Source organism: Rosa chinensis, chromosome 4 (genome assembly GCF_002994745.2).
Source record: "Rosa chinensis cultivar Old Blush chromosome 4, RchiOBHm-V2, whole genome shotgun sequence".
In the NCBI taxonomy this organism is placed as follows: domain Eukaryota; kingdom Viridiplantae; phylum Streptophyta; class Magnoliopsida; order Rosales; family Rosaceae; genus Rosa; species Rosa chinensis.
Window position 1 is genome coordinate 64,413,902 of NC_037091.1, and position 27,919 is coordinate 64,441,820.

At 38.2% G+C, this 27,919-nt stretch overlaps 5 protein-coding genes and 1 long non-coding RNA gene across 9 annotated transcripts; 4 read left to right on the forward strand and 2 right to left on the reverse strand.

The window, feature by feature from the left end:
- The first annotated feature begins 6,358 nt into the window (after window positions 1-6,358).
- LOC112199763 (cyclin-T1-4) lies at window positions 6,359-7,207 on the forward strand. Its single transcript, XM_024340733.1, has one exon. It carries the CDS (start codon window positions 6,359-6,361, stop codon window positions 7,205-7,207), a length of 849 nt encoding a protein of 282 aa, XP_024196501.1.
- A 979-nt stretch (window positions 7,208-8,186) lies between these two features.
- On the forward strand, window positions 8,187-9,239 carry LOC112198034 (probable calcium-binding protein CML25). Its single transcript, XM_024339048.2, has one exon. The coding sequence runs from the start codon at window positions 8,414-8,416 to the stop codon at window positions 8,984-8,986; it is 573 nt and encodes a 190-aa protein (XP_024194816.1). The 5' UTR covers window positions 8,187-8,413; the 3' UTR covers window positions 8,987-9,239.
- A 1,782-nt stretch (window positions 9,240-11,021) lies between these two features.
- Window positions 11,022-13,998, forward strand: LOC112200200 (ribosomal lysine N-methyltransferase set10). 4 transcript variants are annotated; one of them, XM_024341223.2, is made up of 6 exons: window positions 11,022-11,440; window positions 11,906-12,072; window positions 12,301-12,600; window positions 12,707-12,970; window positions 13,194-13,580; window positions 13,791-13,998. In XM_024341223.2, the coding sequence occupies exons 1-5, from the start codon at window positions 11,113-11,115 to the stop codon at window positions 13,569-13,571; spliced, it is 1,437 nt and encodes a 478-aa protein (XP_024196991.1). In that variant the 5' UTR covers window positions 11,022-11,112; the 3' UTR covers window positions 13,572-13,580; window positions 13,791-13,998. The 4 variants fall into 4 exon arrangements, with proteins under 4 accessions (XP_024196991.1, XP_040375157.1, XP_040375156.1 ...); XM_040519223.1 differs by having other exon boundaries at window positions 13,841-13,998; XM_040519222.1 differs by lacking the exon at window positions 13,791-13,998 and having other exon boundaries at window positions 13,194-13,704.
- A 188-nt stretch (window positions 13,999-14,186) lies between these two features.
- On the reverse strand, window positions 14,187-14,952 carry LOC112200201. The gene has a single exon (XM_024341225.2). The coding sequence runs from the start codon at window positions 14,779-14,781 to the stop codon at window positions 14,563-14,565; it is 219 nt and encodes a 72-aa protein (XP_024196993.1). The 5' UTR covers window positions 14,782-14,952; the 3' UTR covers window positions 14,187-14,562.
- A 5,137-nt stretch (window positions 14,953-20,089) lies between these two features.
- Window positions 20,090-21,359, reverse strand: LOC112198025. The gene is made up of 2 exons (XR_002935826.2): window positions 20,657-21,359; window positions 20,090-20,425 (listed from the first exon to the last, which is right to left on the reverse strand). It is a non-coding gene; the product is annotated as an uncharacterized LOC112198025 (long non-coding RNA).
- A 4,083-nt stretch (window positions 21,360-25,442) lies between these two features.
- On the forward strand, window positions 25,443-27,341 carry LOC112198508 (nudix hydrolase 17, mitochondrial). Its single transcript, XM_024339643.2, has 5 exons — window positions 25,443-25,784; window positions 26,041-26,146; window positions 26,308-26,391; window positions 26,582-26,710; window positions 26,842-27,341. The coding sequence occupies exons 1-5, from the start codon at window positions 25,714-25,716 to the stop codon at window positions 26,953-26,955; spliced, it is 504 nt and encodes a 167-aa protein (XP_024195411.1). The 5' UTR covers window positions 25,443-25,713; the 3' UTR covers window positions 26,956-27,341.
- Window positions 27,342-27,919: the final 578 nt, after the last annotated feature.

Below are 27,919 nucleotides of genomic sequence, written 5' to 3' on the forward strand. Positions count from 1 at the left end.
GATCTTTCTTCTTAAAGACTTCATCTTTCTATTTCTCTAGCTTCCAATTCAAATCCCTTTTGATTCTTCTTCACCTTTCTCACCACTTTGCTCTAAAGCTTGATGGGTTCTCTAGAGATCTCTAATTCCACTTTTGGGTCTTTGTGGAGCTGCTGAACTCTTGGCTTAAGGGGCTTCAAAGGTTTTGATTTTAAATGAAGCCTTTTGAAAAAAATGAAAGCTGATTTGGAAGATGGAAAGTTGGACAAAGACATAGATAAAACCCTGCGAAGTAATAAGGTGGTCAAAATACAAAACCAGTCCCTTTTTTTTTTTTTTTTTGGTACAATGGGGGTCCAAGACCCAGAACAAGAAAAAAAAACTAACAGCTAAAAAGCCTCAACTGATCTGAACACTCTAGGCCTAGCAAAGCCATCAATGTCATCAAGCATGGCTTGACAAATAAAGGAAGGAGCTGAAGGACACCTGCATAATCCAAGCTCTTGATCAGTACTTCTTTTAGCTAATCCATCAGCTACCATATTTCGCTCCCGATGAATGTGTTGTATGGAATGAAATTCAAAGGAATTGAGCATAGTTTGACAGTTGGATAATAAGGTTCCCAAAGGATGAAGATCAATATCACAATGCATCATGAGCTGCATAAGAACAACTGAGTCAGTTTCAACTTCAATATGTGTAATACCCAACTCCCTGGCAATGGATAAACCAGTCATTAAACCCTATGCCTCAGCTTTAAGCACTTCACCATTGCCCAGATTTCTCATAAATCCATAGGTCCAGTTTCCATCATTGTCTCTTATAACTCCTCCAGCACCAATCAACCCACTATGGGTTCTAGAACCATCAACATTCAATTTGAAATGACCAGGAGAGGGTTTCAGCCAGCTGAGCATTTCAGTTCTCATAATAGAGTTGCCTCTGGGTTTCATGTTACCATTAGCCCATTCGCTAATGTAATGAATTATTACAGAAGCGGCGTTGTGAGGTTTCTGAAAATTAGTATCAAAGATGCTTTTATTGCGCCATTTCCAAATAAACCAGCAAATATAAATGAAGAGCTGAGACCATTGAAAACCAAGGAAAGTGCAATTCTTCTGCAACAAATTTGCTGCAATCCAATCATCCCAGTCCAGTCTAAAGGCTCTAGCCATAGTGACAGGCATACCAATCTCATTCCATATAGTAGAAGCTTTAGGACAGATTTTAAATAAGTGAAGAAGAGTCTCAGACTCACCAGGGCAGTGAATACAACTTGGGTCATGAGTGAGATGTCTATGAGCACGATGCGCATTGGTAAGCAATCTTTTCTTGGCCAGTAACCAAGCAAAAATCTTCAATTTTGGATGTATATTTAAGCTCCAGATACACTTCCATATACCATTACCAGGTTGATAATGATCACCAATGCTGTTAAAAGCACTCTGCACAGTAAATTTTCCATTAGATGTGTGCTTCCATATTATTTTATCGGGCTTACCACCAAAGTTATCAATGGGAATAGATATGATTTTAGCCGCAATTTCAGGAGGCAAGCAAGCGAAAAGCATGGTAATAGCCCAATCCTTTCCCTCCCAGAAATCTTGAACAAGCAAACTAGGGTCAACCATAGAAGGATCAACTGCGAGATCAAATAAAACTCCACATTCAGACCAATGATCAGTCCAGAAATATGCAGTCCCTCCGTCCCCAATTCTCCAAGTAATCCCTTTTCTTAAGAGGTCAGCTCCAAAGCAAACACTGCGCCAAGTAGCAGAACAATTGGCAGGGTGTTTATAGTTATTGCTTAGCAGATCATCATGCTTTAAGTACTTAGCTTTATATATATCACACCATAATCCGTCATCCTTTTGAAGAAGTCTCCAACTAACTTTTGCTAGCAGTGCTTGGTTCATCTCAGCAGTCTTCTTAATGCCTAAGCCACCCCTAATTTTAGGCATACAAACATTATCCCAATTCACCAAGTGTACCGTCTTCCTGCCATCACAGTCACCCCAAAGAAAATCTCTGTTCAATTTATCCAAACTGTCACAGGTAGAAATAGGGATTTTGGCTGTCTGCATGGTGTAAATGGGAATAGAAGCAGTCACAGAACTAATTAAAGTGAGTCTACCAGCCATGCTAAGAGTTTTGCATTTCCAACCAGCAAGCCTACTATGAACCTTGTCGACCATTTAAGAATAAGTGTGCTTTGTAACTCTAGAATGGAGAAGGGGCATCCCAAGATACTTACCCAAGTCCTTGGTGAGAGGGGATCCACAAGTTCTACTAATGGATTTAGCAAGATTATTTCTGACATTAGGAGAAACATAAATTTTTGATTTCTCAAAATTAACCGTTTGTTCAGAGAGGCTGCAAAATAAGTCCATGCATTTCTTGAGAACCTTTGCCTGAGTAGTGGAAGCTTCTGCAAAGAGAAGTATGTCATCTGCAAAGAAAAGATGGGAAACAAGAGGTCCAGATTGCGAAGATTGAATTGGCTTCCATTGTCCAACCTCAGTAGCAGAATGAATCAAATGCGATAACTTTTCCATACAGAGAACAAATATGTAAGGAGATAGGGGGTCACCTTGCCTAACTCCCCTACCAGCCGAAAATTTATCAGATAAATCACCATTGAGAATCACTTGAAAACTAGGAGAAGTGATACAATGCATTATAAGTTTAGTCAATTGATCAGGAATCTGAAGTTCATAGAGAACCTGGTTAATGAAGCTCCAATTCAACTTATCGTAAGCTTTAGACAAATCAATTTTCCACACCAGAAAGCCTTTTTTCCCCTTGGCATACCTGCACTTGTGAAGAATCTCCTGCGTAACCATAACATTGTCTGAAATATGCCTACCAGGAACAAAACTCACTTGATTCGGACTTATCCACTTCTTTAGGAAAGGCCGGATTCTAGAAACAATAATCTTGGTAATGATCTTGTAAACTGTACAACAAAGACTAATTGGCCTAAAGAGATGCATATGTTGAGGTCCTTGAACTTTTGGAACCAAAGTAATCAGTGTATGATTTAAACCCTCAGGAATTCTGCCCTCAATAAACGCATTAGTAACAATTTTTATAACTTCCACTTTGCAGAGCTCCCAATGATTTTGAAAGAATAAAGCGGGGAACCCATCAAACCCAGGAGCTTTCATACCATCGATTGAAAATAAAGCAGACCTTATTTCCTGATAGCAAACAGGAGCAGCTAAACCTTTGATGTTATTTAATTCCACAGTAGGGAAGAGATTAGGAATGGTAAAATGCAGGTCTGGAACTTCTTCAACAGTAAAGAGATTTTGAAAAAAGGATTTAGCAATATTCTTCATCACTGCAGGATTCTCACTCCAAGTACCATCTTCGGCAAAAAGACCATCCACTTTATTTCTTCTTCTTCTCACCATTGTAGTAATGTGGAAAAATTTGGTATTCCTGTCACCATGTTGAATCCATTTATCTCTGGATTTCTGTTTCCATAACAATGCTTCCTGATCTCTAACTAGTTCATATTGCTTAATGAGATCTCTTTCCAAATTTTGCAGAAAGGGATTCTCATGTAAGCAAAGTTGCTTCTGAATGCCAGCAATTCGAGCAAGTAGCCGTCTCTTTTTTCTAAAAACATTACCAAAAATATCTCTATTCCAAGTAGACAAATCAGTAGCAAGTCCTTTAGTTTTTTCCAACAAGCTACCAGCAGTGTTATTCCAAGCACTAGTTACAAACTCCTTATACTCTTCATGTTGCATCCACATAGCTTGAAATCTGAAAGGGGGGTCCACTCTACCATTCTGCATTTGTGGTTGAAGTTTCAGGAGAAGAGGACAATGATCAGATTTGGTTTTAGCAAGGTGAACAATTCTAGCTTCAGGAAATAGCAGTCTCCAGTCACTAGTGCAAAAACCCCTATCCAATCTTTCCTTAACCCTTCCATTTGACCAAGTGTAGTCAGCACCTTGGTATCCCATGTCAATCATAGCCTCATTCTGCACCCAGGTTTTTAACCCACCAAATTTTCCCTCAGTAATTTTGTAGTCATCTTCACCAAGAACAAAATCTGCCATCATTGCAGTCGATAGTCGTCCCAATGGCTGCATTAGCGAGTTTGCATAGCTCATCGGAGCGGGGTGGTTGACGGTTTCCGGTGAAGCCATCTGAGTCGGTGCAGATTCAATTTGAACCTTTTGGATCTCATCGCAAATTGAGTCGTCATACCTGACTCGTTTGTATTGAGTTGGTGGAGCAGAAGTCCCGCCACCACTCCCCGAAGGGGTGGCGGAGAAACGGAACACGGGCGTCGGCGTCGCCGTTGCTAGCCGGCGTAGCAACGGTGACAGAAGGTGAGGTCAACGAGTGCAAAGGGAAGAGAGCTCAGAGAGAGAGAGAGTCAAAAACGCGGTGATGATGTCAGGAAATAACTTTTATTACCAGTCCCTTTTGTTTGGTCTTGCATATTGCATATCTTCCTACAGCATGATACTAGTTAACAAATTCATGCTTCCCAGCTATGATTTTAATTTTAAAATTTGTTTGATGCTGTACCAGAACCTCATCTCAGTTATTATTGTTTCTGCATTGAGTTTGCTGGGAATAATATTAATGGAACCACGACAGAGAGAAACTCGAGGCCCCATCGACTTGAGGAACCATTACCGGAATCGAAACCCCAATTGGGTCGAGCCTTAATCAACCTAGACTTTATCCAATTGCACAAATAGCCCCCTTTTGGTTTTGACAACCCTCTTTCATTTTCCTCACGAACGCATGCAGAAGAAGAATGAAGAAGTAGTGAGGTTAGCGGCATCGTGGCTGGCCCAATCGAAGCTTCCCGGTAGGGAATCCAAGCTGCCATCGCCGATCGGAGTGGAGTTGAAGCGCTGGGCCCTAGGCTTGGTCCAAAATGGAGCCTTTGGGGATGAAGCAAAGCGGAGGATTGGAGGAGGGAATGTTTTCAGTCTAAGGGAGTTGAGAGAAAATATTATTAAAATATTTAAAGGGAGTGTGGATTTCAATTCTTGGAGTGCAGATTTCAGTTTCCAAAACTAATACCAAAAGATGTGGCATCCTACGTGGCATATATCCAGTCATCACCTTCTTTTAAATAATTTGCAGCATATTATCATTATTATCTATCTAATAATATTCATTTTCAATTAACATAAAAAAGTATAAAAAAAAAAAATTTAAAATAACTTCTTTATCTAAAAGGAATACGTGATGATCAAACAAAGCAATTTATAACTCTGCAAATTTAACAGTTCACAGATGCATAGAAAGAGGTGGATCAAATGGGCTGGTGCGGTTGCCCTCAAGCCTTGATTAATGAAATTGCAGAATACAAGGAGGGGACGTAGAGCCTGAAACCCAGATTACAATAAGCATAAAGAGAACATCATGAAATAATATCATGACTCTCCACAAAATCTATGTATTCGAACAAGCACCAATTAGCAAAGAGGTGGATGATTATAAATACCCAGCCTTGAAAAATTAAATAATTTTTTTTTAGAAGAGAAAAAAAATTAAACATAACTGAACTTAGTCATGTAATCTAACTAAGATGACGTTTATCTTTAGAAATTAGAAGCATCGACCTTCAATTCTTTAACTATTGATTAAGGCACTTGAGGAAGGGTGCGGAATAGTAAAGTGTCTTTGCATGATTTGCCCTTCTTTGATAGTTTTATCAGATTCTTGTCTATAATTTTGTCATTGTGTTTGCTTGTATTCATGATTTTATGGCTATAGCTATGGCGGGTCATCTTCACTGTGGAGGACTCTGGAGGTGTTCTATCAAAATAAAAAATTTAATTGTTGATTTTTATTTTAAATGAAAAAGAATAAAATAGGAAGACATGTGAGAAATTATTAGGATTAAGATGATGAAGATGTGGCACATGCCACCTTATTTGGTATAGGTTTTTTGTATAACATTTTGGGATATTAAGCATTTTCCTTTGCGAATTGCAATGAACCCAACGGGATATAATTTACTGTAGATACAATCAATTTACTTTTTATTATATTACAAAAGAATTTACAATATGGATTAAGACATGTCACCAAGGAATTAATCGAACACGGGTTATTCCCATTTCGAGTATGAATCCCAATCCGAAAAGGAAATACTAATCGAACACGGGTTATTCCCATTTCGAGTATGAATCCCAATCCGAAAAGGAAATACTGACAATTCCCACTCCCACAGGGAACGGGTAAGTATTTCCTAGCCGCTCAGGGACTGAAACATTTCTATATAATAAGTCCAGCTCTTCATTCCCAATTCGATCATACTTCCTCCTACATTTCTCGTAACCTTTCCACTTCTCTTCCTTCATATCCTTCTCCTCTGCCTGAAAATCCATTCCCGATGAGTCGCAGCCGGTACTTCACCAGAAGAGAGCTGGAACGAAACTCCCCATCTCGCCGGGACGGCATCACCGTCGGCAAAGAGTCAAAACTCCGATCCCAGTACTGCTCCCATATTCAACAGATCGGTCAGAAATTGAGACTGCCTCACCTGACCATAGCCACCGCAATAATGCTGTGCCACCGCTTTTACGCGCGTCAGTCTCACGCCAAGAACTGCTGGCACACAGTGGCCTCTTCATGTATCCTTCTAGCTAGCAAAGTCCAAGACACGCCTCGATCCCTCAGCGACGTCGTTTCCGTGGTTTATTGCCGCGAGATCCAGGACCGGATCACGAGCCTGATGATGAAGCACAAGATCAATCCTCACGACGTGAGAGAAAGAGACGAGTTTTGCGAAAAGATAGTCAAGATTTTGAGGAGGGAGAAGAAAGAACTGATCCTAGCGGCGGAGATGATAGTGCTAAAGACGATCGGGTTCGATCTTGATGTTGAGCTTCCCTACAAGGCCCTCGTTGCAGCGCTGAAGAGGTTGACTACTGATGATAAAATCACCGGCCTGCTTACTGAGGTGGCGTGGAGTCTTGTGGAGGAGTGGCTCAAGACATCGCTATGCTTGCAGTACAAGCCCAAGTACATTGCGGTTGGGTCAGTCGTGGTGGCTGCTAGGGTTCTGAATGTGAAGTTACCCGCGGGTGACAAGTGGCTCGAGGAGCTCGGTGTTTTGCCGGAGCGGTTGGATGAGGTCATTCGCTGGATGCAGAGTAAGCTCTGCAAAGTGAAGACAAGGGAGGTCATAAGTTTTGTGAGCTTTTATGAGATTACTACCCGGCCATTAGAAAAGGGCTAATGATTTTTGATAGCAGTGGGAAGTTTCCGTTGTAAACTTGATATCAATGGGCCAATGGCCTAAACATCAAATCCCCGAAAGGAGGGTGTCAAAAACGAAACATTATATAGTCATTATAGTGTTAGGTCTGTGTATATAAATTTGAGATCAAACATTACTTTGATTAGCATCGTTTCTTATGCTGAATAGTGAATATGTTTTTGATTCTTGACCAAAATATTTGTTGTCATCGTATAACTCTTATATCATGTTTATGATCATCCATACTAAAAATCACGCAATTAAAAACCTAATTCTTGCAAAACAATGTATAGAATCAAGCTCGGCTTGCTCTATCTATTGGCAACTGGGTTTAAGTTAGATATTGCTTTTCTAAGAATGAAGCCATGTGACTCATACCATAATGTTACTCTTTTTGGTATTGGCTCACATTTCTTTGCATTGTTTGGTCTTCAAATTTTCGCCCCATTCAACTTTACCTTAACGGATTACACATTATACATCTCCAAACTACTCATCTTCATATATATATATATATATGTGATAAATCCAAAATAAGATAATCATGGACTAATCCTAATTTGAAATGGAAACAATTATAGTTCCTACCCCTTTAAGGACTCAAAAAAAAAAAAAATCTTCGCAAGATAACAAATTGGACTTAGTCCTGAGTCCTGATTCAAGACGGAATTCCCTACTCCTCAATGAGTAAGATCAACCCTAACAAACCAACCCATGTCTGCTTTTTCAAATTATTGACGGTGGTTTTTCTTGTTCTACCTACTGGAAACCTGGAAAAAAAAAACTACCCGTTTTTACAGTTTCACCTGACCCAAAACTACCCAAATACTTGTAACCAGAAAGCGGTAAAGTTTGTTGACTGGGCGACACGTGGAAAGCATAATCACCGTTTGGTTGTTGAGGGTGTCATATAGTTGGTGTGTGTGGGGTGTACTGTAGCTACAGAAATTCGATTCACGCAAAATCCCTGCCTCTCTTTCCAGAGAGAGGAGAGAGAGATTCTGTTGGATTCTGTTTTCCGAGTTAGTTAGTTATTATTGCTCCTCCCAATAAAAATTAAAATCTCCCATTTCCCATTTCCCAAATCCCAACCAAACTCTCCCTCTCTCTCTCTCTCTCTCTCTTTTATCTTTACTGATCCAATCACAAAAATCCCAATTTCAAATCCACCCAAATTCTCCGACTATGGGTTTCAAATCCCTCTTCTCCCGGAAGAAGAAATCCACTCCCTCCAGCGCCGGCGCCGCTCAGCCGGCGGTGATGCGGTCACCGTCGTTCAACACGCGGGCGCAGATCGCCGAGCTGGAGCAGGTCTTCAAGAAATTCGACGTCAACGGCGACGGCAAGATCTCGTCGTCGGAGCTCGGCGCGATCATGGGCAGCCTGGGCCACCCGGCGACGGAGGACGAGCTCCGGTCCATGATCCTCGAGGTCGACGCCGACGGCGACGGCTTCATCGACTTCAAGGAGTTCGTGGAGCTCAACACCAACGGGATCGACTCCGCCGAGGCGTTGCAGAATCTCAAGGACGCCTTCTCCGTCTACGACATCGACGGCAACGGCTCGATCTCCGCGGAGGAGCTTTTCGAGGTGCTGAGGAGCTTGGGCGACGAGTGCTCGATCGGCGAGTGCCGGAAAATGATCAGCGGCGTCGATGCCAACGGCGACGGTATGATCAATTTTGAGGAGTTTAAAGAAATGATGATGATGGGGTCGCGTTATGAGAATAATGCTCAACCTCAACCTGTTGGTAATTGAAACAAAAATCAGAGATTGATTCAGTTTTTTAATCCAATTTGAGCCAAAAATCAGCAATCAAAGAATTCAGATTTTTGAGTCATTGTTCATCTCTGTCGATCATTGTTTAGAAGAATTTAGACTACGCTTTCTTCATTTGTTAGGGTTTTTTTTTCCTCTGGGTATATGCATGATTTGATGATCATCATATTAACATTTCCATCTTTGTATAATGATTCCGATCTAATTGGCATTCAAAGACTTCAGCCTGTAATTTTTTTACTTTGATTACATTATCACATTATGGCATTTAGACCCGTTAAAATTCCACACGAAAGCACGAACATAGTGGCATTAGCGTGCTGTAATTTTCCAATTTTGTTAAACAATGCATTTAGACTGGACAAAATTACACATGAAATGATGACACAATGTCATGAACACGAAAAAAAAAGCGAAGCGAAACTATTTGAGTAACCAATGGTGAAAACAGTGGATTGTGAAAAAAGGAAGGCAATTGTCCGCAATACTAACCAAAAAAGGAAGCTATTTGAGTCTGGTTGCTACAGTAATCTGTGCATGCTTAATATATCATAAATTTGCTTACCATAAATAAAGAAATCAATCTGTCATTTTGTGATTGACCTAATTTACCTGTTATGGCATGAACATGAACAAACCCTTATCAAAATTTGTGATCTCTTCCCACATTGATGGGATCATACGGAGAAATAACAGACGCTTCTTGCTTTTTTAGGAGATGATGACTTGTGACCACTGTCCCCACAAATTGACAGTGTTATCAAGCCACACTATTTTAATTGGTGTTTGAGGTTAAAGTAATTTTTTTAGGATGCGTTTGGATGAGAAAATTATAAAATCTGTATGAATTTATAAATGATGGAATTAAAGTCCATCAATTTAAAATTCCATTAATTGCAAATTTTATTGTTTGGTTGCATCTATTTAGGATTTGAAATGTGTAATAAATTAAGAAAGTTTAAAACAAATAAAAAGATAAAATAGAAAAAAGTCTTGTTTTGGAAATAAAAATTGAATTCCAAACACACTCTTGCAGTATTCAATTTTTATTTCCAAAACAAGACTTTTTTCTATTTTATCTTTTTATTTGTTTTAAACTTTCTTAATTTATTACACATTTCAAATCCTAAATAGATACAACCAAACAATAGAAATTGCAATTAATGGAATTTTAGATTGATGGAATTAAAGATTTCATCATTTATAAATTCCTACGGATTTTATAATTTTCTTATCCAAACGCACCGTAAAGGAATGCGTAAATGACACCTATTTTGGTGGAAATTGAAGTGAGGAATTTAAATAAGGAATTCCTTCGTTTTTTTTTCATAGAGAAATTTAAAATTTCCAATCTGATAATGCCAAACTAGGGAATTGGCTTTTAGGAATTATGAAATCCTCACTTTCAATTAAATTACATCATTTTTTCTCTCATCCAAACACACTCTTAAGATAAAATTGATGTGGGTGCTATTGTGACGATGGGCTTGGCACTTCGGCAAGATTGGCAACACTCGGGTTTGAATTTTGAGTTAAACCCCACCCAAATTCAAGTCCCAACATTCTTAAAAGTCTTTATTGGTGGATTTGAGTGGAACTTCCACCTAAGTTTAAATTCCAACAATCTCAAAAATCCATATTAATAGTTAACCGTGTTAATGCTTGTGCCGCTACCATAGGAGAACACGGTGAGACTCATAGATCCACTAGTACACTAATGAGTAGAAGGAAGTAAGAGCGGTCCAATTTGGCCATCGACGGATGTTCGAGTTGGAAAACCTTGGGACTAGCGAGATCTGTCCACTTCCATAATCTGCATGCAATCAGCCAGTAAATTAGAAGTCGGGCTCTTTCATCACGAGCCTTGGTGGTGGTTCAACGACCATGATTAGGGAGCAGCCTCTCCTAACTTGAACTTTTCATTGTTAAAAAAAAAAAAAAAAAAAAAAAAAAAATGATGGGTACAAAGCAAGGTACGTTAGAGATGTAAAAAGTCTTTCTATGTAGAAACCAAAATGTAATTTTATCTGGGTAGATAAAGAAATTGCAAAGCCTGCTGAAACCTCAATCAACCTAAATTTTTAGGGACTGAAGTGGGGTTCATAATGGCAGCTTCAAAGATGGTAATGGCTTCTCTCACGGCCATTCGGCCTTTAAGTTGCGCCGCCTCAGCCTCTTATCCTGGGCGTTTGGCCCCTCACCCACCGGACCTTATCAAATGGGTCCGCCGGGAAGGTGGGTTCGTTCACGAGGCCGTGAAGATGGCTCAAGACACTTCCTCTGGTCTTGGACTCGTGGCTTCTGAGGAAATTCCAAAAGGGTCTGAGCTTGTTGTTCTTCCCGAGCACGCACCCTTGAGATTTGGCCCTCTTGAATCGGACGGCGGAGATGGGACTGACGCTGTTCTTGCTAATTTGGCTCGCCAAGTTCCCGGTAAGTGTTTTTGTTTCACATTTTGTGCTCCAAATTTTTGTGTGTGGACTGTCAAGTGTTATGCTTTGTGGTTAATGGGTGCTATTTTTCGGTTTGGTTTTGTTCGAAAAGCAGTGAAGGTTGAACCTTTTGATGTATTAGTATCATTTCCAGGGGATTTGAATGTTTAGTTAGCTGTGTTTCACTAGTGCAGCACATGATATGCTGTGTTTATCTCACTAAATTAGCAGGAACTAGTGTCACTATGTTATCGGAATGTTTTGTCAGTTCTGAATGAGCTACTTAATGGGAATGGCTTCTTGTATGAAGCTTTTTTAGAGGTGATCAAAACCTTACCAGTTACCACTATATAGTATTTACTATAGGTTTTCTCTATTTTGCATAGTTTAGTAACTTAAAGTTTTGTACATTAGGCTGTACTGAGTTTTGAATATGAATAAATTGGACACTGGAAGCATTTGGCAGACGAGCTGTGGGCAATGAAATTGGGTTTGAAGCTTCTGCAAGAACGAGCCAGAGTTGGATCCTTCTGGTGGCCATACATTAGCAACCTCCCTGAAGCGTTTAACGTACCTATCTTCTTCCCTGGGGAGGACATAAAGAATTTGCAGTATGCCCCAGTTCTTTACCAGGTACTTTATTCGACAACATAAAATTTAAGGAAGAGAATCACACACTCTTAAGTTGGCTCCTTAATTTGAAAATGTAGGGATGTAGACAAATCTAACACCTTTGTATACATCGAAGTTCAACAACCTTGATTTGAACAACATGCAACAATAGCTCATTTGAGACTCTTATCTTGATAATTATGTCGATTCCACAGAAAGGTTTAATTTACTAGTGATTTCTTGTTCCAGGTAAACAAGAGATGCAGATTTCTTCTTGAATTTGAACAAGAAGTCAGACGTGCTCTTGAAGATAACAAACCAAGTGATCACCCTTTTGGTGGCCAAGCTGTGGGTGCATCAGCCCTTGGATGGGCCATGTCAGCAGTTTCCTCTCGGGCATTCCGTTTATATGGTAAAAAGCTTGCAGATGGGATCTACGATGATGTCCCCATGATGCTTCCTCTTATCGATATGTGCAACCATAGTTTCAAGCCAAATGCGCGAATACTTCAAGACCAAGATGACAGGAGCAAGAAGATGCTAGTAAAGGTTTCATTTATTTTCAATTTATTCTCAAAGTCGCCAAACCATTAAAATAAAGAAAAAGAACATTAGTTACAGTTCTGTTTTCTCAATTAAGATTCTTCCATTCCAGGTTGTGGCCGAAACAGAGATCAAACAGAATGATTGCTTAGAACTCAACTATGGAGGTTTAAACAATGATCTTTTCCTACTGGATTATGGATTTGTGGTACCTTCAAACCCCTACGATTGTATTGAGCTGAAATATGATGGAACATTTTTGGATGCTGCAAGTATGGCTGCTGGAGTATCATCACCCCACTTTTCTGCACCAGCTCCATGGCAGAAAGAAATATTATGCCAGCTAAATTTAGACGGGGAGGCTCCTTTTCTCAAGGTTTCTGCTTCCCTGAAAACATCTTGTCACTATTATCTTGCTTCATAATTTCTTTAATCAATGAATTTTCACTATTGGTTGTATCAAAGCTTTAACCGTACTTGAAAAATTTCTCATATTGATGTTCAATTTTTAATTGCACTAAAACTATCTAGCACTTCCTTCTTTACAATTTCTGGCATTCATTGTAACATTTAAGCATTTCTCTTGTTTTGCCTGATAGGTATGCTTGGGGGGGTCAGAGTTGGTTGAGGGACGACTGTTGGCAGCCTTGAGAGTTGTTCTTGCCAGTGACATAGAAGCAGTGCAGAAGCATGATTTAAATATACTTAAATCTATATCAGTTGAAGCGCCCCTTGGTATTGCAAATGAGGTAGCTGCTTTTCGCACCATTATTGCACTATGTGTGATTGCACTCGGACACTTCCCAACCAAAATCATGGAGGACGAATCCTTGTTGCGAAAGGGTGTTTCAGATTCTACCCAGTTGGCTATCCAGTTCAGAATTCAGAAGAAAAGTGTCATTATAGATGTGATGAGAGATCTCACAAGGAGGGTGAAGTTACTTTCATCGAAAGAAACAGCCACTGCTCAAGGCTAAACTGCAATGGTATCGGAATCTAGAATCATTTTAAATTTAGAATGTTTGCTCACAACTCTCTTATAATGTTTGTTTTGCCTCGTTATTATGATTTATTTTGCTCTTCAGTAATATGAGTAGCATGTTTCTGAAATGTAGCCTCCATAGCATTAATTCACTAGTCTTTCTTCCCTTTAATCGTGTATCAAACTGAAAAAAATCAATCGACTCTTTTTGCAGGATATGATATTATAGTTAACACTATAATTTTGTTCTTGCTATGAATACAGCTGATGATGTTATATGAGTTGTGGATGGACCTTTTCACTCATTAGGATGGCCTGGTGTTGATCAGAAACTTCTTCAGCTGTTCTTTTATTTATTTTTATTCAAGTACTACAACTGAATTTGATCATGGAACAAAAGAAGTAGTACAATTGAAAGGGCATTTTCTCTTCAAATCATGTGTCTGAACACGTCAGCTAATTAAAAACATCTTCAGGGGAATTTGGTCACTGGAGATTTAGTTCATCCATTCATTATTATACGTATTATACACATCAATACCCAAAAAACAAATTGAAAAGGACTCGGTCCGTGAAAAGGATTTTCTGAACTTGGAAATTTCCCGGGATATTTACTTGGAGAAAAAGTATATTCTCAGATGAACAAGGCATGGTATAAGAGCATCGTTATTATGACAAAGCAGAAGACATTGATTCCCAGTTTCCCACAAATTGGTTAATTTCTATGTATGATTTTGTGAATATGCATGATGAACACAGAGAAACAGAGAGAGAGAGAGAGACTAATGGTAAAAGTATAACACAAATATGATATATGATCATCATAACTGCAAAACTAATCCAGTCGTGTTAAGATTTATTTCACCATGTCCCTCTGAGTTTCCCACTGTACACAAACCAAAATAGAACCCCAAACAACCAAGCACCAATACTCTGGTTGGACAGAAGCTATAAGGAAACAAAGAGAACTAGAGAAGCATAAACTTTTAAACCGCTGCCAATCCGAGGGGCGAACGAGACCGCTGCCCGTTAATCTCCCGGAGAAGCAGACGTCTCATCTCTGCCGGCGGCTCCATAGACAGAGAAGGGTGCTTTATTTTCTCGAACTCTTGCTTGATCCTCATGACTTGCATATGAACAGGAACTACGTTGTAACCCTCCTTTCCTTCCATGTTGTTGTTGATGCTGATGTTCTTGTGCTCCATATGATCCTGTTCTTCTTGTTGTTTATGTCTCTGTTTCGGTGTTTCCTTGAAAAGTTATGAACGTATTGAAGACTATATATACTCGAACGAGGAAACGAGAAGGACACTATTTCTTCGTGAACAGTGAGAAAGGAAGAGAAGGTATATAAGCAAATTGGGAAAAGGGTTGGAGGTTAAGTTATGACTTCGATTAGAGACGACTCTTAGGCGTGTTATTAATACAATTTTTCTACCCAAACTAGCCCTTTCTTGTTACAGTCAAAATGACCATCATGTTCATCCTGTCCAAGTATTCGGTTCAGTTGGCCATTTGCTTTATATTATTACTTCATTGGTGCAGAGAGAGTCAAAGCGTCTTTGTTTTCTTAGGCGTGTACATGGATGGGTCACCAACTTTAGGTTTAAACCAATTTGATTAATGGGGTTTAGTCCAGGCACATAGTGCTTAATTGGAGTCTGGTTTTGGTCAAAGAACAATTAGCAAGTCCTAGAAAGAGGATAGGTCGGTCATTTGGGGCAGCCACCTGCATGCCTTATTTACTAGGAATTTCTTAGTTGACTGGGTAAGGAATGGATCTCAATATAAACATACACCAAATGTCTTTGGTTCAGACTCGCTTTGCTTTCCGACCCAATAAAAATATAAAATAACGAGGACTTGCTTGAATTCTATGTCGTATTAAGAGCAGTGATTTTGGCTGCTATGGATAAGGTTAAGTCCACAAGGAAATTCTGGTATGAAAACTTGAAGATGGTTCTTTTCTTTTCAATACGACTGCCATGGTGACATGGTTATAATTTTGGTTATCCGTCTTATATCGGTTACTGAAAGTGAAACTAGTTTGCCCTAGAGCTTTATCCAGGCCTGTGTCATGCATGTTTCATCTTGGTTTGCTTGAGGAAGAATATGACGCATATGTGTCTAACATCTGGTGCCCTAAAAGATATAGAAGGCTAATTATGTCATCGACTTTGTTTTTGAAAAAATTTAAGTTGTAAGGTAACCTATTCGGGAATCTCCGGATCTACGCTTAAGTTATATAAAATCTGGTATGGTTGTTAATTTAGAGAAATTTAAACTTTCATTGCATCACACGCTTCGAAATATCATACTAATTTTCATTCTGAGTTTTTTAACTTTTTAGGGAAAATTCCACAAATAGTCACTCAACTATGACTCATTCGACACTTTGGTCACTGAAGTTTCAAATATATCAATTTGGTCACTCAATTATTACACTGTCAATCACTTAAGTCACCCAAAGAGTATTTTTTATAATTTTTTTCAATGAAAAAAATTAACAAAGTGACTAAAGTGATTAACAGTGTAATAGTTGAGTGACCAAAGTGATACATTTGAAACTTCAATAACCAAAGTGTGAAATGATTCATAATTGATTGACCATTTATGAAATTTTCCCTAACTTTCTATTTCGCTGATATTATCTGAAAACTGTTCAGAAGTGATGGGGAAAGCACTGCGTGCATGTTAACTGTGGAATCGACATGGTGGATCGCCATCGTCTTCACAGAGGCAAAGAAGTCTAGGGAACTATCAGGTACAGTTTTGGCCAAGTGTATTGAGTAGGTCCAGAAACAGTAGGTGACGTTGCACTTTGCGATTTGTATGCCACTTTGGTTTCGGAGACGCGTGGCATCCATCCTTAATTGCAATGTGGCAGGGATCCTAGACTCACTTTAATTTTTCTCTTTTGCTGAACGGATTACATGGTACATGAACCGATGAAAGTCTTGAAGAATCTTCACTCATTTGAAAAGGAAATTTCTTTTAAAAAAATCAAATTCAAAAATACCAAACGATAAAAATGGGTTTTGAAGCTAGCAAAAGGGGTCACCCGATGATAACAACCAAACTAAAATGAATTAAAGTCACATCAAACAACTACAACAGTACTATGCATAACCAAAACCTATATGATTTAAATATCAAGTGTAAATCATAAGTTATAATTAGTTAACTACCACCAGAAACCAAGGCTAAGCCATTATTAAAGATTTCATTTGACTTGCTGATCATATTGACCAATAAAAACTGTACAATGGCGTTTTTGAAGCTATTGGGGCTTCATTTATGACGACCTTCATACAAGTCATTGCGCCACTAAAATGAGCATTAGCTCATGCGGAGCAACTCAAAACTAAATCAGGTATGAGTCTGGTCTATCTATGTGTTCCAATTATCCTGCACCTTGTGTTTCTTTTGATGGATATATTGCATGCTGTTCTTGCGTTGGAACAATTTGGTTGGCTTTCAAGTTTTGGCAGCAAATCTCGCGACACGCATGTTTGGCTTTTTACCCTGCACAAGCTTTTACCTCTCCTTAAAGGGTTTGCAACTGGGCTGGATGCTTGTAGGGCTTTCTTATGTTTTGGTAATCTGTTGCCCACTTCTGGGTCTTTGTCTCTAGTAATTTGAAGGATAAACGACCCAAAATGGTGGGTTGTATTAAAACAAGCATCAGCGCATTTGAAATAAATTGTGATTCATCTACATGGACTACTTTCACTTCAAAACCCATAATATGATTTAAGGCCTAACGAGCTGCACAGGCCCAACATAGAAACTTCATATTTTCTAGGCAAAATACGGGCGAAACTTTTTTTCTTATTTTTTTTTTTCAAAGAACTACAAATCAACTACTAAAATGCTCTCCTCAAAAAAAAAAAAAAAAAAAGCCTAAATAGAGGGGCCTCTCGGACAATCATAATTAAGCCATCCGTGCGACTTTTTTTCCTTTGGAAAGTAGTGCCAAATCAATGATGTAAATATTACTAGCAAATAGTTTAGTCGTTCACTGACCCTTACGTATTATTTTAATTTTATTTAACATTAATGATTTTGATTCACTAGTCAAGTAAGATGCTCAATAATACATGCATGTGAGTTGTTGGATATATTAATGATTAACAAGTCTTTGCATGTTATGGAGTCAAAGAACTTCATTATAGCCATGAAGACTAGAAAACTGCCCCATACCATACGCGGGCCGCGAGGAAAGAGTGAAAACCGAACCTTATAATAAGTGAAATGTAAAATTATTTTTCTTACTTAATGTTATGTGTATCTTATATAATTAAGTCAATTCTTAAGTGAATGGTTAAATTTTTGAACTACCATATATGCCCTCACATAATAATGATAATATAAATTTTAATAAATAAATTATTTCAATATGAGGATAAGATAGTCAATAAACTATATTGTATTTGAAAAATTTGTAAAGTATCCCATGAAAAAAATAAATTCCAAAATCAGAAAATAAATTGTTGTAACTTTTTTAATTTTAAAAAAAATAAAAGTCAATTGACATGTACTCTGCACATATTAAGGGGCTAGTTTTAACTTTTAATTATGTAAAATAATCGTTTATTGATATAATTAAATAGCGATCTAAATACACACAAAAAAGATGATCTTGTTTGTTCCAGCCGTCTGATTTTCTTGGAGGCAGGCGATCATCGATATTGCGCTACGATCCAAAGTTCCAAACCAGATACTCATGGAAAACCCTACTCATACTATTCAATTCGATATAATAAACAAATAGACATGTTCCACCTCTTTTTCCGTGCACACTTTATAAAATTGAAACTATATAGTAATGTATAATCTCTATTAGAAGCTTAAAATATGCAATGCATTTACTCGTCGGGAAGTTTCCCATGTGACCTATGCTACCAGATGAGGGGGCAACTATATATGTTTAACATTGGACTTTTTCTTGGCACGCTAAATCTTAAATCAATATTGAAATGCCCTATCTATGTAGTAGTGCCACACCTAACAAACGTTCAATGAAACCCAACTCCCAACCGTCTTGCAACTAGACCACTATGTTAATCTTCAGTTAGCATCTCAAAATACAAACAAAGTAAAGGGGGTTATGCTGATGTTTTGGTGGCTGAAGCGATTACTATTCTAGAAAGATTGCATCAAACTATTTCTCGAGGTCTCGAGTAAGTTCGCGTGGCTAGAATTCTAATCGAGTGTATAACGTTCATATCCCTTTTAGTGCCTAAGTTTCTCATTCGAGACATCTTCGTGATAGCATCATCAGGCGACATGTCATTTTCAAGCATATTTTGAGAGGTGAACCTCGAGAATTCTGTTTTGGACAACTCTTTGTCATTATCTGCTGCTTTTTATTTAATAAATTATAATTTTAGTATACGTTTTGAAGATTTTTCGTTGCCGTCTTAGTTTTTTTTTGAGTAATTAAAACATATGTCCTACGTTATGCAATTGTCCTACTACTGATCTTTGTACGATGGTTACAATTAGGTAATACTATTGTCCTATTATCTTTGTCATGACAAAGAAAACCACCTTGTAGGTGTTTATATACATGCACTCGAAAAAAAATATTGACCTATGTAATAGTGAGGACAAAAGGGAATCACAATCCACAACAGAAATGATGAGAAAAGTTTCCCTTAGCCTCAACTGCTCCACTACTTATGTAATTGAGGAACTTGGAAGAGTCTATTAAGTCGTTCTATATATGTTTTGTGTCATTACTGATTAGTATGTATTTGGAGATGAACAAAGCAAGGGGACAAAACAGAGACCAAATAATTCTTAGGGAGTGGGCGGGCATACACATATTTTCCACTCCATGTGAGTCCGACCATTTCAAATCCTAGACTTGCTAGTCTCACTTTAAAGGCGACATAATTTATTTTGTTTTGGATATGCATATATTGATATTGTTATCTTCATACTTTTTAATTACTTCTTCAAATAGGAAGCTAGCTAGTAGTTGTTAGATGATTAAGGACATTTGATAATGACTTGGGGAGGTTAAAATCACCAATCAACAATCCAAGTGGAGATATAAATTTAATTTGTTTATGTGTCAATTCAAGATAGAACATAAGATATAAATTTAATTTCAATTCAAAATAGAACATAAGATGAAAACATTTCTGGCAAGTCTCAACCATTTAGATTGATTCATTCAACTTGGTGACATTTTCTCTAAATCTCTAAATGATGGCTCGCTTAAGTTTTGATATCTCGTCCTCATCAATAAAGAAGAAAACTACGAATGCTCTACTCTCAAATACGTGGATATGCTTTGGATGGCATATACTTGTCATAAAGTACATTGAATGCTTCACATAAATATTATGATTAAATTTACTTTAGTCCCTCAAGCTTTAGGCCAAACATCAGTTTGATCCCTCTTTTTTTTTTTAATCAAACTCATCCCTGATCTCTCAAATTGCATCAATCTCGTTCAAAATTTAAATTTGACTTTGAAGATGATGTCATGCGCTGAGCTGGAGCAGACAAGGAGGTCTCACATTTCTGATTTTGAACCCACAAGAAGGGCAAAATGGACATTTCAAATTTAATCTAATTTCTAATTTTTTTTTCTCTTATTTTCTCTCCTCTCTCTCTCGCACAAATCTGAAACCTCCTCTCTGAGATTCCCAGCCACCATGAACACCGGCCGGCCACCATGAATCTCTGCTCACAAGCTCCCACTACCCACCACGTCAACCAAACTCCACACTCTCTCAGAACCTTGTGGGGGTTACAACGAGTATTTGAGCTACTGGTTCTTGATAAATTACAGGTTTTGGGCGAGATATGGCAGGATTTGATAAACTATGATCACTGCAAATAAATCCAACAAAGCAGAAAAATGCCACAATCAACTACTCGATCATAATCAATCATCCAATCAACAATAATAGTATGGTCTAAACATGCAAATTTGTCTACGAAAACAAAATTTCTAATTTGGAGCACCAGTCAAAGAACATTCAATTCTGTTTATGATATGAAGGCCTAAGAAATTCATGCACAAACAAGAAAATTAGTTTGTAGGTGACAAGCAAAGCATACATTGACACTGAATCTGGCGACGGCAAATCAAAAATTCCAGTAGATTTGGGCTGCGACTGAGGAGGTAGACTCTGTTGCTGAGGCTGAGGAGGAAGCAGTTTCCGATATCCACCGTGATCGGATCGTTCGTCATCTGAGCAAACTGCTCCAATCCCAACCTTCTGATCCTGATCCTGTGCTCTATTCCCACCGCCGTCTTCCACGTGGACCCGAATCGGAGGCAAATTCGCCAGCGACGGAGACGACGATGTTCACCCAAACGACTTCTGATCCTGCAATTCGCCGCCGCATAAGCCTCTGCGTCTCCTCCTCTTGAATCTGAATTGTATCGGCACCGCCGCCGCCACCGTAGTCTAAGCCGAGCAAACAGTTAACGAAGGCAGAGTCGGAGAAGCCACGGTTGAGCATCGCCAATTCGAGAGGTCCGCGAGCGAAGTGTTCCTGTCCATGACGACGATTTGAGTGTCGCCGCCGACGTACCACAACGACTTGTCGTGCAGCCGCGGCACGATGTGGCCGCCGTAGCTGCACATCAGCCAGAGCCTGGACGCCGGCGGGAGAGGGTCGTCCAAGGAGTCGGTGTTGAGGGAGCGCGGTGACGAGTCGAGCGAGTCAGGGTAGTGAGTCTGGAGTGGCGGCTGGGAATGAGAGAGAGAGAGAGAGAGAGAGAGAGAGAGAGAGGAGGTTTCAGATTTGTGCGAGGGAGAAAGGAGAGAAAATCAGAGAAAAAAAAATAGAAATTAGATTAAATTTGAAATGTCCATTTTGCCCTTCTTGTGGGTTTAAAATCAGAAATGTGGGACCTCCTTGTCTGCTCCAACTCAGCGCATGATGTCATCTTTGGAATCAAATTTAAATTTTGGACGAGATTGATGCAATTTGGGAGATCAGGGATGAGTTTGATTAAAAAATAAAAAAGAGGGATCAAACTGATGTTTGACATAAAGCTTGAGGGACTAAACTGAATTTAATCCTAAATATTATGTAGATAAGTCTTTAAATAACTTTTCTTAGTCAAGTATATAGATTATTCTATAGTCCTTATTGGATGACCTTTTTTCTCTAGTTGATTACACTACTTTGTCCACAGATTCAGATTCATTGTTTGTTTTAACTATTATCAGAAATTGAAAGAATATAACAAAATGCCGAAAAAATGTATCTCAAGATTGAACTATAGACAAAATATGTGAGTACTAACATTTCTAGTGAAAAATTTAAATTGAAAATCATGAATAGTGTTCTGAAAAAAAAAATCACATGAATCTACAATATTCATGTATGTTTATTTTTCAGTAAGAGAAAACATTTTAAATAAACAATAAAAAAACTACAAAAGCCTTTAGAGCACTTTCTCAATTTCTCTCCCTCGTCCCATAGCTTCTAATTTGGGCTAGGGTTTAGGCTCTTGGCCCAAACCTATGTTTTTAGCTTTTGTCTAATTACAATAAGTTTCTTGTATTAGGAATCTAACGAGTGTAGTTTTGGTTTGTCTATTCGCTATGTTTCCATAGCTTTTAGCCTCGCTTTAAATTGAGCGATTAGTTCGAATATAGTTGGTCTATCCTATGTACTACTGTGGCTCCTCCACGAAACCTTGATCTGGCCATTGTTATGTGTCAGCGGGTGAGTATGTAATGACCTTCTTGGCATGCGCTATCATCAATGGAATTACCATTATTCAAAAAACAAAAAAAAGGTACATTATATGGGAGAAAATGAGAGAATATTATTTATTGAAAATGCTATCACGCATGCAAGAATTGTAATATGATCGTCCAGTGCATCAATTATAAGTTTTGAGTCATTCTCCACTCAGGTATGGTCACTACACGATTGACACTTTTGACAAGTGCTCTATTTTGTCTATAGTTTATTGCATTTCAAAGAATTAAAATTGGTTTTTAACCATAAAAGGTAAGAACCTAAAGTTAAACAACTTTTCCTCTTCAATCCAAAAAAAAGAAAAGGGGAGTGCAAATTTCACTCCCCAAATTGCAAACCACACTCCCTTTGATTTTTATAATATATTTGTAATCAATGAAATTCCTATATTCCAGAAATACCCTCATTGATCTCTCTCTCTAGTTTTTCCAGTCTCTCTTCTAGTTTGAGTTTCTCCACTGCCAATCAATTTCTTCTCTCCCAAAGAAAGCTAATTTCTACTTTCGATTAGAAGTGAAAAATTTCTCAACCCAACATACCTAGGATGCTAATCAGACCAACTAAATCAATCACTTACAACACAGTCTCGTGGACACCTCTGAGATAGATATGAGAAAATCGATATTCATAATGAAGGTGGAGATAGAATTAGAAAAAAAGAAAGGATTCAATTTTCTTTTGTTGAGTAAAGGTTTCTTTGAAGGAAGAATATACAAATTAATCTTTAAGACTATCAAGTTTGTTGGTGGTGTTCGTCAATTTGGTAGTGGTGGATTTGGGTTCGAATCGGGTGCGTTGCTGGAGCTAGTGAATAAACTGGTGGCTTGAACAATCAATACCATATTTTAAAAAAAAAAACCTATTCTCAATGAGTGAGAGAGAGAGAGAGAGAGAGAGACTGCATCTACCAGCTGCATAACGGATAGAATAACACCATACTCCTCCAAGACTCCAAACATGAAGTTCATCGTTGCCAATTGGGTTTGATGGAATTAAAGGAATGAAGATGGAATCAAGAGCAATGAGACAATCATATATGTGTCTGTGTGGTGCATACTCATCCACAGCGCAGCACCAATAACTAGAACAAGATCTCCGTCATCGGCGCCAGTAACGTTAGCATGGTCATCGCCTAGACCATCCTCACCTAAGACCTCGTTGAAGAGCTCATCCTTGTCGACACTGTCCCCGACAAGCTCCGCTGCACTCAGAGAGAGAAGGAGAGAGAGAGATGAGGGCAAATTTGAGAACAGAAAACACATCATCAATTAAAATTATTATAAAAATAAAAAGAAATGTGATTTTTAATTTGAGAATTGCAAATTTCACTCCAAAAAAAAAAACACCTTTTCCTCTCTCTGCCATGTCATGGGTTACGCTGATCCTAATCATTAATCACCATTAGCTTTTCCTAGTAGGACCCACGTCACCCACCCTTTTTTAAAGTTTTCATTTCTTTTCGAAGTCAAACCACAAAAAGAAGAAGAAGAAGATAAGAATTAAAAAAGAAAACATGCAAAGGCACGCCCATAATTCATACACGTGAGCATGTTCTCCACAAGTCAACTTGTCAACCAACCCAGTTACGTCGCGCCACGTGGACTCAACCAATAACGAATGGTTGTTGTGGGAAACGACACAGAAACCCCTCGAGCAGATCCGTCTATGAAGGCGACGTGAATGTCGTACGCCCCCACGGCACTTCTTTTCAGAGCTCCGACTTCCTTCCTGAGGAGGACTACAAATCTCTATTTTTTCTTCTTTTAAAATAGTAGTGTCAATCTATTAAGAGATATCTTTACAAATGGTGTATGAACTTTAGGTATTTCTATATTTTGGTGTACCAACTTTCATAACTATCAGAATTGTGTATCAAGTTTGCTCAAATCTTTTATTTTGGTGTATGCCGTTAAATTTTCCTTTATCTTTGCAAAAATAAAAAATTTATGTTACATTTCCTTTAGCTTTGTCAGTTTTTTTTTTTTTTCTGTAAAGATAACGGAAAATTTAACGGTGTACACCAAAATGAAATATTGGAGCAAACTTGATACACCATTCTGATAGTTATGAAAGTTGGTACACCAAAGTGTAGAAATGCTTAAAATTCATACACCATTTGTGATGTTTTCTCATCTATTAATAATAAAAGTAGGTAACAATATATCACGATTGAGGGTTACGTCAATATTGAGTCATGTTAGGCCACCCTAAAGCAATATAGATGGAATTATTCTAGGATGCAGCACTAGTAACCAAAACAATGTTAAGGTTTAAGACCAAAGTTCATCCCAACTTATTCATAAAACCCTAGAACCACCTTATACAAAGGGGGCTTTTTGGGAATTATTGCTAGCATAATCCATTGCTATATCCTCCTCCATTGTAACAATTACAGGCTTCTCACTTATACAAAGCCTGAGCTCAAGAATTGCAACAGTAACAGGGGCCCAAACTCTAGCTTTCTTTTCTTGAGTGAAGAGATTGTAAAGAAAACAGACGCATTGTTGTTTCATTTTATTCATTTTCAGAGGTCTAGTTTTATTTACTTTGGGCGTAATCCTAAAAGGTGGGTGTGTCAGGGATGTCCTCTGTAGTGTACTCTGTTTAGGGGTGTGCTTAGTTGTGTACTTTAAGTAATGACTCTTTTTGACGGCCCTTTAGGGGCGGGTCATTATTGTGTTGCTTGCTGAATATCATTCATCTATCATCTTTTCAACTAAAAAAAAAAATTTATATGCGGTAAAGGATTAATTTTAATTGGTCCTAGTTATATAATTTTTCTTTGCCGCTTATATTATCATGTGTAATTGTTGTTATTCTATCCAATCTGACTATTACGTAACATTATTTCGGAACATCACTCCTGTAATCCGAATTATACACGAATTTAATAATAGTTAGTCTACTTGTCGTGAATATATTGATGTCGACATTATTATTATTATTATTTTTTTTTGAGAAATTTAATCCTAACAATATCGCGTAATAATCCGTCACTACAAAATGGTAGGTCCCAACCCCCTAATATAGAAATTAGGAAACACATCGTTTTATTATTTCGATGCGGCAGCCATGATTCCATGAACGCTTCTTTTCTATATATAACCAAGTCCGGTGTCATTGTGCCAGCCCATCCTTCATCTCTATGCCCCTAAACTTGAACTTACCACAGAGACCTCTACCCAACTTTGGATATTTTTCCGCGTTAACCTGCAACATTCAGTTACTCGTTGTTTTGGGATTTAGATTGTAAGTTGTAACAGAAACAAAGGCGTCTGGCCCTTAAATCCCTCGTTTAAAAGGGAACCTTTCTTTTGCCAAAGGGTTTCACTTGCAAATTTTGCAATTGCGAAGGCTTAGTTAGGAAAGAAGTAGAAGAAGAAGAAAGAGATATGGCTTGTTTAGTTGCTCGAACGGGAAGGGAGTTGCAGAGGTACAACATGGGCCGCCGACAAGTCGTAGGGTAAAGGCTCGGTCTTTTTCTTTGTTTTCATTTGAGCTTTTCTTGACAATTGACATGGCGGTTTTGTTCTATTCTTGTTCATCTTGGGTCCCTATCAGATTGTACCCCATGTTCCCCATTCATGTTCTTTTTATCATTTGACATTTTGTCTCATGCACAAATAATCGAAAGTTTTGCTCTAAATTACATTTCGAAGCAATGGTAGAAGTTTTCGTAATTAATCAAAAACTGAATTTTCATTGAATTAATCTTGCAGGTGCATACCTTATAGATACAAAAATGGCATTGATGGTACCGTGAGCAATGAATTGGAGTTCCTTGTGATTACTTCACAGAAAGGCAATGCATTCATGTTCCCTAAGGTATACAATTGCAGCATCTCAAATGTTATACCCCCCTTTTTTTTTTCTTCATATATTTGTTTTGTTTAATAACTTTAATTGGATTAAGAATTGCTTCTACATTTAGCTTTGCATTTAAATTCAACAATGGTTGTTGTTGTTATTTATTTATTTATTTTTAGGGTGGTTGGGAACTTGATGAATCTGTAGAAGAAGCTGCTTCACGAGAGTCGCTAGAAGAAGCAGGTGTTCTTGGAAATGTTGAGGTTGGTATTTTGTTTTTCTTTATTCTTTTGATTGAGAGGGGCAGAGTCCTCGAACTATTTTCTTAAATGTGGAGATAAATACTCTACCACCGAATTAATGAAAGGTATTAACAACAAACAAGGTGAAGATTAAAAGAATCTTAAGAGCATAATGGCGAGGATTTTGACCGGAATGTAAATTTGATGGCAGTGTCAGTTGGGACAATGGAGTTTCATGAGCAAAAGCCATGACACGTATTATGAAGGCTACATGTTCCCATTGTTTGTCAAGGAGCAACTGGATCTCTGGCCAGAGAAGAACGTACGACAACGCATTTGGGTATGTCTTTGATCTGTGTTGATTTGTGTTAAGGATTTGAAGTCTTGCGTTTAAAATATATCATGTTATGCATATCTGCATGTATATTCTCTACAAAAACGTGTTGTAAATCGTTATTTGTATATATACAGCTGACTGCTGCCAAAGCTAGAGAAGCTTGTCAACATTGGTGGATGAAGGAAGCCTTGGACATTTTGGTCGAGCGGCTTACCTCAGAACAGAAACAAAAGGATGAAGAAGTCTAGTATCGGGTTGTTCTTTGGGCTAAGTAACAGAGATCAACCCCTATTGTTTTGTACATAATCGACACTTGCTTAGAGAATCAAGCCAAAAGGAGAGAGAGAAAAAAAAGAAAAGAAATGACAGTACAGCTTAGAGATGTTTCCAGTCAACCAGAAAAACTGGTTGTAGAGTAAACTTCAGGCATACACAAGTGTAAAGCAACCTGTAGTTTATAGTTTGTTGCTGTCGTTGATATTTAGTACTGTTGCCCCTTTTTGTAATTCTCATCTCTTCTGATGAGAAAGCAAATTGGTGGTGTTGGGAGAAGTAGAAGAAAAAAATCTGATGTTATTTGTATATTTATTTCTCTTCCTGAATTCAGTGCATGGATTTTGTTTGAAATAATTGATTAACTGTTGGTTCAGACACATCAAACACTGTAAAATGAGAATTCATAACTCGTGTAGAACCAAGCTCACTCTGAACATCAGCAAAAACCCAACATAGGATTGGAAAAGCTTACAGTAAACAGGAATCTTGAACCCGAAGAGAGCATATTGTTGAAATCCATATCTATATATCACATGATTCACATGCCAACGTGACATGATAGCAAATGCAAGCAGCTGATTTATGTTGCCAGTGTGAGAGAGGAGTAATATCAAACTACTAGCAATATTAGGTTAGGCTGTTCAAAATTCGAGTTTCTGAGTTCGCTGCATGTTTTCTTCGTCTTCCTCATCAGCAATAATTAGTGTGCAGTGATGATTTCATCCTTATCTACACGCTTTCCATTAAAGCTTCCAATGCGCGCTGCAGTATCTCATTTACTTCTTTAGATATATACTGTCATTTTCCTCAGCAAATCCTCTTGTTGATCCATTCTATTACAGGAACGCTTTGTTTGGCCAGTGATGGGGTTAATGATAAGCAATTGAGCACTACGTGTCTAGATTCCAACATCTAGCTGTGCAAAATTTCCAGCCT